The 13,060-nt window shown below is 36.0% G+C and overlaps 1 protein-coding gene across 2 annotated transcripts in view; it reads right to left on the bottom strand.

Annotated features, from left to right (window-relative positions):
• Positions 1 to 12,948, bottom strand: part of rasgrf2b (Ras protein-specific guanine nucleotide-releasing factor 2b) — a 61,458-nt gene extending 48,510 nt beyond the window's left edge. Inside the window, exon 1 of one of the 2 annotated variants that reach the window (XM_026212121.1) lies at positions 12,302 to 12,948. In XM_026212121.1, the coding sequence (XP_026067906.1) occupies positions 12,302 to 12,577 (276 nt within the window). In that variant the 5' untranslated portion in view covers positions 12,578 to 12,948. The remainder of the gene's footprint in view (positions 1 to 12,301) is intronic. The other variant, XM_026212122.1, reaches the window with a different exon arrangement.
• Positions 12,949 to 13,060: the final 112 nt, after the last annotated feature.

Here is a 13,060-nt window from a genome sequence, read left to right as displayed (position 1 = left end):
ACACAGCAGAGACTACAAAACAGCGAGCTCTCGCGCATCTGTGCCAGTCACCCACAGAGATGTAGATTTTGCGGGAGTAATATTTAAATAGTATTTTGCAGTTTAATATTCACAGACACTAGTATATATTCGGCTACTGTCTGGAGCCCTGCGTTTTGACTTACACGGAAGCGACTGAACGCAGTTGCCGGTACTGAATATACTCGAGAGTCTGTAACTACCGGTACTACAGAGACATACTGCTAACCACTGATCTATAATATAGTAGCGGCTTCACTGTCTTTTGGCAGTTTAGAATGTGATGAGTGATCCAGTCATATATAGATAAGGGCTGCTAACGCGTTTTCATTTCTTCTTCGCTGCTCTAAACAGGGGTTGCTTGTGGCAACACAGCACAACTTCCTGTGTTTTCAATGCATTTTGAGCAGCGAAGAAGAACCGTGCAGCGGTTAGGCAAAGCTTGCGGTCATAACTAGGTCTTTTTTAAGAAAATGGTATCGGATCGGTATATGGGTTCATGTACTCGCCGATGCCGATGCCAGAATTTGTTGTGGTATCGGAGATATTTCCGATACTAGTATCGGAATCGGAACAACTCTAGTTTTGATAGCAGCACTTGTCCGTTTTATTCATTTCTCTCATGGGAGGAAGGAAGAAGGGATGGTGTTGTCAGCTTTGCTGTTGGTTTTTCAGGAAAAGTGTTGATGTTCGCCGTCTGGATGAAATAGATGATGCTTTCTGCTCTCACTCCTGCTGGGTGCTTACTGATACTGTTTACAATCATGCGGTTTAGTGGTGTGCTATGTCTTTAGTTATCTTTGCAGCTACAGCCAGATATAAAGCAATCAATCACAAAGCAATATTTGCTGCTGTCATAATACACCTTTGTGGTATGTTTATGACAGACAGTAAAATAAATGGAGCAGGTCCTGCTTTTTCTCAGGGTGATTTTTCACGCTTTCAATCAAGTTTTTATAGAATCTATTGTAATATCCCACCTCAATTATTTCTTGACATCCATGTAATATTTAACACAGAGAATAAAGTGGTCTGTCAATAATGTTTGAGTTTTGAAGAAATAAAGGCTGGAATACAGTATACAACTTTTGCCCAGATTTGCAGTCTGGATAAGTCAACGCTAAGCTTCCGATAGTCAGATCCAGTCTGCAGATTTTAGTCAGTTGGAGTTAAGACAGAAAGTGAAAGTGACATGACATACAGCCAAGTATGGTGACCCATACTCAGAATTCATGCTCTGCATTTAACCCAACCTAAGTGCACACCTCATTCTTCCCTTGCAACGATACTGATCTGGCAGCCATACTGCTTAGACTGGTCTTTTGTGGTGGTTTTAAAAGGGTTTTGGCACATGACAGTTGGGAAATCAGCTGGTTGATCAGGTAGACAATTTAAACATACTATGACTAGCAAACTAAAGTATCTGATTGGCACAGAGGGAACCCAAAGCTCAACTTTGTTTGTATATATATTAAAAAAAATTAAATGTCATTTCTATCACTGGTGAAATGGAAAACCCAGAGTGTGGCTGCAGTGGAGTGATTACAGAACACTCTCAGCAAGAGGAGAAATTGCTGTCACTCCACTTCACTCATACACTCGCAGAAAAACACCTTAGGCTGGTTTAAGCTGTTATTTTTGGAAGGGTTTTGGCAGTACAAACATCAGGCTCCCAGACCCTGTCTCTGGTCTGTTTTTCTGATCCTTTAGTTTAGTGTTCTCCTACTGATCACACTTTGTCAACACAGACTATGGATATCTCAGAGAGTCTTTGAACATGTGGACCAGTGGCGAAACATTTTTGAACCCTTTGAGCACACAGAGAAATATCTAATATTCAAAGGGAATTTAAACAATATGTTTAAAAATAAAACACTTGGCAGTGATTGGGAATCACGGGAAAATTTTAGAAAAGTAAAACTGATGAAAGTATTCACAAATCTTTTTCCATTTGATTAATGTCCAGCACTTACACTCTTATGACTTATTATGGGAGATTGTTATAAAAGTGTTGATTATATGGAAGAATATGTGGATTGAATTGATTCTTACTTTTTCATTACATGTAAAATCACTTCCTTAAAGTTGAAGTGTGCAATTTCTGTGCCTCCATTTGTATTTGCTAATATATATATATATATATATATATATATATATATATATATATATATATATATATATATATATATATATATATATATATATATATATATATGGCAATTTTATAATAATGGTCAGCAAAACAATAGGAAGATCATTGCATCATGAGCACTGTGACCTTTTATGCAAATGGTAGTAGTTCTAAATATAATACTATAATCAACACTTTTCATTATTAATTTATCTTGCTGGCTGTTATAGTAAAAACACAGTAGAAGTTTTCAAAAGAGTTCACATGTACTGCTCATTTTGGGCTAAATTCAGGGTAGAAAATGACCATTAATATCTAAATTATGACCATTTTTGATGAGGAAATAAATAAGTAACTAAAAAACATACAAAGATTATAAGTGCACCTTGGGAAACATAATAAAATCATTTTGAAAATGCATTACATGACCTCTTTAACGAAAAACATTATGATTTGCAATAACACAAAGCAACTAAACAGCAGGCTTCACATCCCAAAACAATATTTTTCTTGGGGTACTGTCAGTTTAATGCTCCCAATCTAGAGCTTATTTCTGAGGCCAATTATCAAAGCTGAACAGCTGGGAATACGTTTCTCCATCTCTCCTCTTAATCTAGTAAAAAATATAAAAAATATCTTGAGCTGGAGGATTTCCTCACGAAATGTTTTGTTAATAAGGAACACAGCGACGAAATCACTTTGACTGTTAAACTACTGTAGTTTAATGCTCAAATACATTTTCAGCAAATACGCTTTGAAAAGACTCACATTATGTCTGATCTCATTCTTCCGATTGTAATGGTAATGATATTTCTCGTGGCGCCATGGTGGTGGAACTGTCATGGGGCGTGATAAATTTCATACATTAAAAGTGTATGAAAATTTGTGATCATCTGCTTTTGTGTGAAGATGGACGAGTTTACATAAGATGCCAAAGAGAGAAAAAAAAGGATGATAATTGCCCTGGAAATAGTCTCTTAATATGAATAATTAACAATAGCTGTTCAATAATAGCAGCAGCTTCACTGTAACATTTGAAAGGTAGGTGCAAATTAAAATAAATCACGTTCTATTTTACTGACACGAGCTCAGTTTTAAGTGTCTGCACCAAATCAACCAGACAAACTACATTGGTGCCTTCTCTTACTTAATTTTACGTAATTTTAAGATTAACAGTGACCCTCTTCCTGAGATCACCGTTGTGTCTAGACGTTTCTACATTTATTAAGTCACAGACAGAAATCTTTATCATCAGATACAAGGGTAGTTGATAAAATCACTGCTTATTTAGCATGATCTTTTATCAACACAAGCGCATCGTGTCCAGCTGTGCGTATCTCAGAGGCTGATGGCAGCAACAGGATGACATAACTCCCACTCGGGTGTGAACAGTAATTAGACAGCCCGCAGCCATTCTTTAATGTTATTAATAACTGCAGTCAGGAGAGCAAATGTGTAATCTAATATCATCATGACGTCCATGGTCATGGCTCAGCATATATTAACAGATCAATATTAGGGTAGGTGGATGGTTTAATATTTCGTTTGTTTTGGAGGGAACACTGAGTGGGCAATATGGCAACAATAACATATCACTTTTTTTCAGGGAAATCATGATTAATCATTTGATCATGATACTTTGTCATGTTGGTTTTACTATTCTGTAAATTGTCTGAGCAGTACAGCCAAACGAATTTCCCTATTTTAAAAACAAATCATTATAAAGATAGAAAATATCAAATAAAAAAAAATGGCAGACTTTTAGGCCGAAGTGAGCGGAGATAAAAACAAATTTGTATCATTATTTTGTCTTTGTTATTAAAAATTAAGAACAATTATACACATTTAATAGGCATAACATGTTAATAAAACAAACAGTGCTTTATTTTTCAGAAACAGGTGGAGCAGTTGCATTCAAGAAATTAAATGAACATATATAAAAATAAAACAATATACACTTCATATATATAATATATTGATTCTAATAAATCAATATATTATATATTATATTATAAAAAGATTCTAATAAAAGCAACTGTATAACAGTTCTTCAGTCAAGAGCAGTGAATGATATTTCCCTTTGTATTTTATTGTTTTCTTAATGTTCTAGGAATAGTTCATCCCCAAAAAAATTTTTTTATCATATACTCACTCTCAACTTGTTTAAAACCTGTATTTGTTTCTTTCTTTTCTTTCATTTGAAGATTGTGGGTAACCAAACAGTTGTTGGTCCCCAGTTATACTCTCTTAATAATTTTGCATCTCACAGGGGTTTGGAGCAGAGATACGTCACACCATTTTTTTTTTTTTTAATGGATGCGTATTATATTTCCCAGAAAGAAGAATCATATAATGCTGACAGTTTTTGTGAACTGTTAATAGCAAGAGTCTGGCAAAACAAACTGGCATTAAAAGCAATGAAAAAACAGATGTCACTTTCCACATGTCTGTCCTTTCTTGCTAATCATGGAGATCAAATTAAACTATATCAGAAACACCTGCTTGTTTTCACTACAACATTTTCCATTTTAAAAAGTATTTTCGCTGCCCCATTATCTTAGCTGTGCTTATTATTATATCAGCTCATGTTGTAAAAAAACATTATTGTGCACTATCTGGGCCTGAACAGGACTATTAAAACAATAAAACAGGTTGTAGAGTGAAGTGCAGTAAATCAGAAAAGGTCAGAATACTTAAACTTTTTTCCACAACACATCAATCCCATGATCTGCTGGGAATTATGTGGGATTTCCCGAAAACAAAAAAACAAATTCATGTCAGGAAACACATTCATTTTTAATGTTTTTAAGGTGTGTGCTACATTAATCGTAAAGGCATTAATTACAGTAAATGAATGGTGCCAATTTACAAAAAAAATTATTTCATCTATCACACCCCTAAGTGGTGAAATAGCACTGTGTATTTCCACTGCAAAATGAAACTGCAGTTACAACTGAACTGCAGTGATGACGCACAACCTTGAGCTTGCATAGCTAGAAGTGTTTGCATCCTCGTATTTGCTCAGAGTATGTTTTCGGTCTGAAACCAATTTTCATAAAACACATTCCTGTTCTTTCATGTTTCTATAGCTCTGTACCTACTCAAAGTGTGCTCTTTTTCTTGTTCTTGTTTTTTGTTGTTTTATTTCACTGGAAAGGATTATCTACATGTCGTAGTCTCTCAGTCAGATTATATCAATCCTATGCACAGCACACATTAATGCCTACTTTCAGATAAGCGAAGCCAAAGACATTGTGAGAATAGCATGCCTACTGGTGCTGTAAAGTGCTGCTCCATGTATACTTGGATTGAACTGAACCCTTACAAACACTTCTAACACTATGATATAGTGTGTCTTACCATATCAACAACATTATATCAGAGATTGGTCACAGTCCCTTGGTAAACCCATCAATAATAATGAGATATTACTGCTGTTAGAGACACAAGCTTATTGGCATCTGTCTTTCTCAGTATAATCTTTATTAAGACTAGCAGCACACTAACATTAATAACTTGTGTGGGGTTAAAGGCAATTTTCAGGTGTCCTTACATAAGAACAGCTTCAAGAGATACAACAGACTAATTATTTTTAATTAAAAAAAATCACTACATATCAGATGACATTAAGCAATAGCTTTTGAACCGAATCGAAATTGAATGATGTCATTTTTTTCCTTTCAAATATGTCATATAGTAATGTAATATTAAATAGTAATAAATAGTAATGAAACAGACATTAGCAATAAAACGAGTAATAAATCATCTGGCCTGTACTGATGAAGTAACTATATTTAACTGAGTTCAGGCTGTGTCAGTTACGAGTAATCAAGCGTTTGATCTGATGCTGTCAACAAACAATATCAAATGGAACACCAATGTCAAAATCAAGTTTCAAGTTTCTTTATTTATATAGCTCATTTAACAGCCACAAGACTGACCAAAGTGCTTCACAATAAGAAATGTCCTTAGTTTTACATCAGTTCAAGCTTGAAAGAGCAACGTGACAGACACAAGCCATGGACGCTTAAGACAGCTGGCACTGTATGACCATCTCTCTCTCTCTCTCTCTCTCTCTCCCTCTCTCTCACACATGTGCGCACAAACTCCGCATTTGATACTTACATTAGCTGATTCAGATGCGCCAGATTGTTGTTGTAAAGTCATCCATAAAATGCATTGCTGTTCTGTTGTAAGTATTCTTAAAGATTCCCAAATGCATTTACTTTCGGAAGGCCACATAAAGGGATTTTGCTTTCGCCTAGATACACACAACATCTCCCTGACATGCCAAAATATTCCCACATAGTGATGTAGACATGTGGGGGCGTGTTTGAATGAGACGTTTTAGGGGGGCGTGGCAGAGTCTTAACTTTGATAAAGAATATCTCTTCGGATTTGAGACTTTAGTCTTCACAACTTTACAGATCTTCTTCATGCACTAAGAGCTTGTAACACTCCAAAGAGAAAGGAAAACTTGAAAACGCATCATAAGACCTCTTTAAAATGAAAATGCTGTACATGACATACATTTCTTCTGTGTAACACAAAACAAGATGTAATATGTCAATGCTGACTGTCAAAAAGGATAAAAAAAATTTAAACAAACATTGTCCAGACATAATCTATTCTTTACGTCTTCTGAAGCTGCATAAATAGCTTTGTGGACAGAACAGATCACTCTATGCACTCTCAATCTTGCCTGCTAGCTTAAACAGCTAGCCTGACTACGTCAGACTTCGTACTTCTGCTCAATTTCAGTTCGCTTCTGTACTCTACAAAGCAAAGTGAAGTAGCAGAGTTTGGTATTATCAGGCTACTTAACAGCCCCTATGCTCTTAAAAATATAGTTATTTATTCAATTATTATTATTTATTTTTGGCAGAGATGCCATAGATTAACCATTTCTTCATACTTTTTCCTTAGTGTGAAGAACATTTTAATAATCTGATAAAACTTTTTACAGTATGAAAAAACCTTTTGTGCAATGGGAAGACTGCATGGATGTTAAAGGTTTCTGATGGACATAAAGAAACATTATTTTTAAAGTGTGGTCACATTTTCTTCCACTGTAGAGCAATCAAGACATTCAGCGAAACATCTACTTTAAGTTTCACAAAAATAAAGAATATGGGTAAGTACAATAATTAACAGAAGAGCCACAATTGGAATTTTGGGTGAACTAACTCTTTAATAGTGCAAGTGTTGACAACTAATCACTGAATATTTTCTTTGGCTGAAGACAGAAGGACAACTCAAGCAAAAAAACACATACAGTAAACAGAGCAAAAATCATCAACTATACTTAGAAGAAGTTGCAGTATTACTTTGTCACCCTTCTTTCTGAACCTTTAAGCGATTACCTGAGTCTCTTCTGAAAATTACACACTCAGCCCACAGACAGTGCATCTCTTTGGCCCTCATTCATCAAACTGTCAGCTCATCAGATATGCTGGATATGAATGAACTACACACAAGACCAAGAAACATCAATGAGTCTTTGGGTAGTGTATGGAATATAAAAATAAAGAATTGGTGTGAGCAGCATTTAAACTGCATGGAAACAGTAAAGGCTTTACCACTAACTGCATTTTGTTGCATTATTTATACTATACGCACAGACAAAATCATTGGAATCTGAAAACATCAGTATAGGATATGCAATGAATAAGATTGAACAAAATAACAATCAGTTCCCTTGTACAATACGTACAAATGCACAGGTTTGTTGCTGCTCTAAGGTGATTATTTATTTAGAAATGATAAGATTATGATATTGATCCAAGGCACAACATTAGCAGGAATAGAGTATTTATAATTCATGTCTGTTTCTAAGCACTTCATGAGTCCCAGAAGTGTGTTATTACCCCATATAATTTCTGTGTTGATGTAATTAATCTTTCATAAAGGCAGTTAATACAAACGACCTCATAACAAAAGACTCCAAATCAAATCATGATGTTGTCTGATTGTTCCATGGTCTTTATAAGCTTAAGGGCGTTTGTTTGCTGTATTTTCAGCAAATGCCCAATCCTCAGAAAACTGGCATCATAAAAAGAGTTTTGGACTCCATAAGAATACACAAATAAAATCAGTCAGGCACAGGAAGGTTTTCATTGACATTAATGTTAGCTTTATGTTTCAAAAAAGCAGCTGGGAATCTCCACCTACACATTTCTATAAAATCTTTATGCTTTACTCATTAAAAATAGTCATTTCAATAAAATAAAAAAATGAATACTGGGAAATGGACTTTGATCATCAGTTACAGCAGTGCTAATAACATTTATTCATATTCATTTTGTTTGGTTTACATTTTCTATTCCTCTGGAGTTTCTCTCCCCAAAGGAGTTTCAGTATCCCTATCGACTGCTTCTATACCTGTCTGTACTCTTTATAGACCAGCCCACATTTATTCCTTTGTGTCTTTTTAGTTGTCTGTGGGAGAGAGTGTGCATACTTATATGCAGCTGTGTGGGAGTCTGTGGGTGTGTGATTGAGCGAGGATTTCTGACGATACAGGGTACAAACATGCTCTGTGTGAGAACTATACAACTTCTGTAGATTAAAAGCCATCTCATTTCTGTTTGAAGTGGCATAATATTCAAAGCGCTACATGACTGCTGATACTTAGCCTACATACATTTCAGCTATAAAACTGAAGATTTTAGTATGGCTGGTTTTCCGAAAGCCTTAAGTTGACATGGTTTACTATCATTTTGAAAAATGCTGAAATGAAAAGTTCAACATTATACCAATAGTTCATACTTTTCAGTTTCGGACATACATACAGGAAATCAACAGAACCAATAGGCTTTAGTTAAATCACAGCCAAAAAGCATGTTTTGCTACCAAAGGTATCTGGTATCTGGCTACAACATAATGGCAATACATATGAATTTGTATGCCCTTATTCATACATCTGTATATATGCTCAAACCCCACTTATGGTTGTTTAGCGGTGTGTCTTCATGCTTTTTTTCCCCCTAAAACAAACTTGTTTTTAGACATCACGTGAATTCATATGAAAATGCCACCTTGTGAATGTTTTTCATGCAAGCTTGGGTTTGTATTATTATTATTATTTTTTTTTGTAAGCAACATTTGAATCACCCTGAGGGTAACCTGTGCCAGCTAAACCACACCCATATTTATTTGTTAAAAGTAAATTTGGTTAACATTTGGAAGTACATACCATATAAATCACCTCAAAACTAACACTGACACTAACATTACCGAAAATATACTATACCGAAAGCCTTAAGTTGACATGGTTTACTATCATTTTGAAAAATGCTCAGCACCATTAAAAGAGTCAACTGAGAAACCAAACTTCCCTTGATCTTTTGACATATAATATATTATATTGAAGCCAGTCTGCCTGAAAGACATTTTGTGGAATGTGCCACTCTATTACGTAATAGTATGGCTAAACACTGCCTCCGCAGAAGAACATCAACACCTGCTTCTACATAGCTGTCTGCTTGGCCCCGCCCACCGATTCGCGCGGGTAGTGTTTACGACAGAGGTGAACACCGGTCTACTCTACACAGAAACTCAACGATAAAGATGGCTCCAAAGACAAAACGCTGTTCATTGCCAAGTTCTGGAAAAAGTTGTGCCTTTGCATTGCCTTCCTTCTAATCACAATGTTAGGAAAGAGTTGATGAACTTTATTTTAATGAAGATCCAGACCAGAACTTGGTCCTTTGTTCACTTCATTTTACCACAGTTTTGTTTACAAACAAGACACAACTCAACGCAGGATTTTCAGAAAGATTGAAACTAAAAGACGATGCTGTGCCTGTTACATTGGATCTGACAGTAATGTCCCAACACACAAGTGTGAGTAACTGTTGCTTATTACTTCTAAATTATGATGTTTTTTATGTAAACATCTTGATAACAATATAAGTGTACCTCAGAGAACAGTTCAAAATAAAAACATAGGCAGTTCATGACCCCTTTAACAGACAGAGGAAACAAAGCTGAACTGTAATAGGAAATCAATAAAATGAAATTGAATCTTATTAACTCGTTAGCAGGTTAGTAGACTAAATGGTTAGATTGTTAATTTAAACACAATTTAATTCCAATATTTGATGCTACCGAGAACATATGATAAAACATTTTAATTACAATATGAATGAAAAGTTCAACATTATACCAATAGTTCATACTTTTCAGTTTCGGACACACATACAGGAAATCAACAGAACCAATAGGCTTTAGTTAAATCACAGCCAAAAAACATGTTTTGCTACCAAAGGTATCTGGTATCTGGCTACAACATAATGGCAATACATATGAATTTGTATGCCCTTATTCATACATCTGTATATATGCTCAAACCCCACTTATGGTTGTTTAGCGGTGTGTCTTCATGCTTTTTTCCCCCTAAAACAAACTTGTTTTTAGACATCATGTGAATTCATATGAAAATGCCACCTTGTGAATGTTTTTCATGCAAGCTTGGGTTTGTATTATTATTATTATTTTTTGTAAGCAACATTTGAATCACCATGAGGGTAACCTGTGCCAGCTAAACCACACCCATATTTATTTGTTAAAAGTAAATTTGGTTAACATTTGGAAGTACATACCATATAAATCACCTCAAGACTAACACTGACAAAACAAAAAGCACAAAACTCTCACTTTGATTTCATGGGGTCCTCAAGAGATTCAGCTTTTACAAAAGGTTCATGCTCCATAATTTCATCATAATTTCAAAAATCATCGTTCTATAAAAAAAATAATAATAATAATAAATAGTTGAATGAGGTCATTTCATGGCAGTAAGAGAGACACTATTGTGTTTAAGAAGATGATGACTGAAAAAAACATTTTCACCTAATTATTCTGTATGAATGTGACTTGCAAATGTGTACCTGTGAGAGATTCATCAGCAGATGTAAGTGTTCACCACAACACGGATGGTTTTAGAGCTTGGATAATACCCATATTAGGCATGGCTTGTGAACCTTTTGCATGCACAGTACTGGTGTAAATAACAATAATTATTATTTTCAGAGATACAGATGTAACAGACTGCACCTGTTGAATGGGGGAGCCTCTAATATTGTTTCTAACTGAAATCAATATCTGACATCAATGGCCACCAACAATAAACATTTTTTAATGCTGCCAGAAGGAGAACATTTCCTCATGGTCAAAAAGCTTCATTCACATTTCTTTGTCAGAAACCCATTTGAAATTCAATTAACTATCTCACATATTAACGAAGACATCACAAGTCGGTGTAGACATTATAGAGGTCTTCAGGATGGGATGATCTTATATCCATGCATAAATGAATGTTCACTTTCCTGCACTGCTTGAATGATACTCAAACGAGGACTTTGGGTGTCCAATGCAACAGGTTTTCACGTAACAAAGAAATTGTTTTTACAAGACATTCCCAATTATCTATTAGATACTTTCCAACACATTGGCGACATTTAGCTTTTAATGATATGAGTGGAAGAAACAGACTCATATAGGCTATTCTCCAAATGTAAGATTAGGCTGGATTTCCAGACGTCAGGGATAATTCCATCAGAGTTCTATTAGCATACTGTGATAACAGCACTCAAAATACAAAATCAGAAAAATATTTACTTCCATCTCCAGTATTTTTTACCATTTTGGGTATATTAAATGTGCCAGTTATTCAAGGACTTCCTGTGGTCTGGGTTTTTTAAAGGTATCTACAGTACATCAGTCATTTTAGAGCAGTCTCTGGAGGATCCTTACGCGTAATCTTTAAAAGGCGTTTTAAACGCAACACTCTGTCGTTTTTGTGACATCTAGATCTATGGTGATGTCATAATGACCACACTAATGTGAAGTCCTAAAGCAGCGTATTGTTGCTATGGTTACCTCATCTCGCGAAAGCGACTTCGATTCACAATCCAGTTTAGTGCATTCTGGCAACTTGCAACTGAACTTTTTAGTTAAGGAAACGTTAAAAAGGCGGGTTTAGGTAACATATTCGCTTATGTAAAAAGAATACATGTTTTTAAGACACCTTATCCCTATGCCTTTACCTCCTTACCTGGAGAAGTTCAAGCCTGATAAATGCTCGTTCTTCCCAAATCCTCAATCATTCGTGCCTTTATTAAACTGGCATTGAAGAAGCGTTGAACTCACCAGCTTATCAAGTGCGTCTCTGCCAACAGTGGACACCTTGAGCGCAGGGACTCGCTCACATGTGCATCCTTCCAGAAGATAAATCCCTGATGGTCGAGCACTCTGGTCGGTGTCGAAGTAAAATAAAACATTCTGATAAAGTGCAAAAAACTTCTCATGCCATTTACTGTTTTCTGTGGTCTTCTTGCTGAGATAACCTCGCTTGGTGCCCTCTTTACGCGCGATAACGGAGAGATACAGAGCGTGTCCCTCATTGTACCGAACACTCTTCTGCATTTTCCGTCTTGGTTTAATGTGTATTCACTTGTTTGTCACCATATCCCATGTGATTTTAACTTTCCACCTAGGATGTTTGGAGAAATGCGCACGGGAAAGTTGCCGAGCTGAAGCGCACTGCACATAAGCGACTCATCCAAACGAGTTCGGAGCCCAATCCATTCTGACCTGAAGAAAAGTTTCAACCCCGACGAACAACCCTGTGTGTCCACGCGTTTAGCTCATGCAGTACAGCAAAATAAGCAACAGTAGTGGACAGACGGTGAGACAGAATCACGGTTGAGAGCAGATGTAATCGGCTTTGGCATCCTCTTAAAGAGACAGCGCCTCTCTGGCGCGCCGAGATCCACTTTCCCTTGCGCGCAGTTTTAATGAGTGGGCGGATCGAAAGCGCGGCTCAAAGACTCGCAGATCTTAATGAGGAGGCGGGGGATGTCGGTATTAATAAGGAGGCGGGGCTGTGTATATATTTTAATGAGGCGG

This window comes from Carassius auratus, chromosome 30, assembly GCF_003368295.1.
Source record: "Carassius auratus strain Wakin chromosome 30, ASM336829v1, whole genome shotgun sequence".
NCBI lineage: Eukaryota > Metazoa > Chordata > Actinopteri > Cypriniformes > Cyprinidae > Carassius > Carassius auratus.
This window is presented reverse-complemented; position numbering and strand designations above follow the sequence as displayed.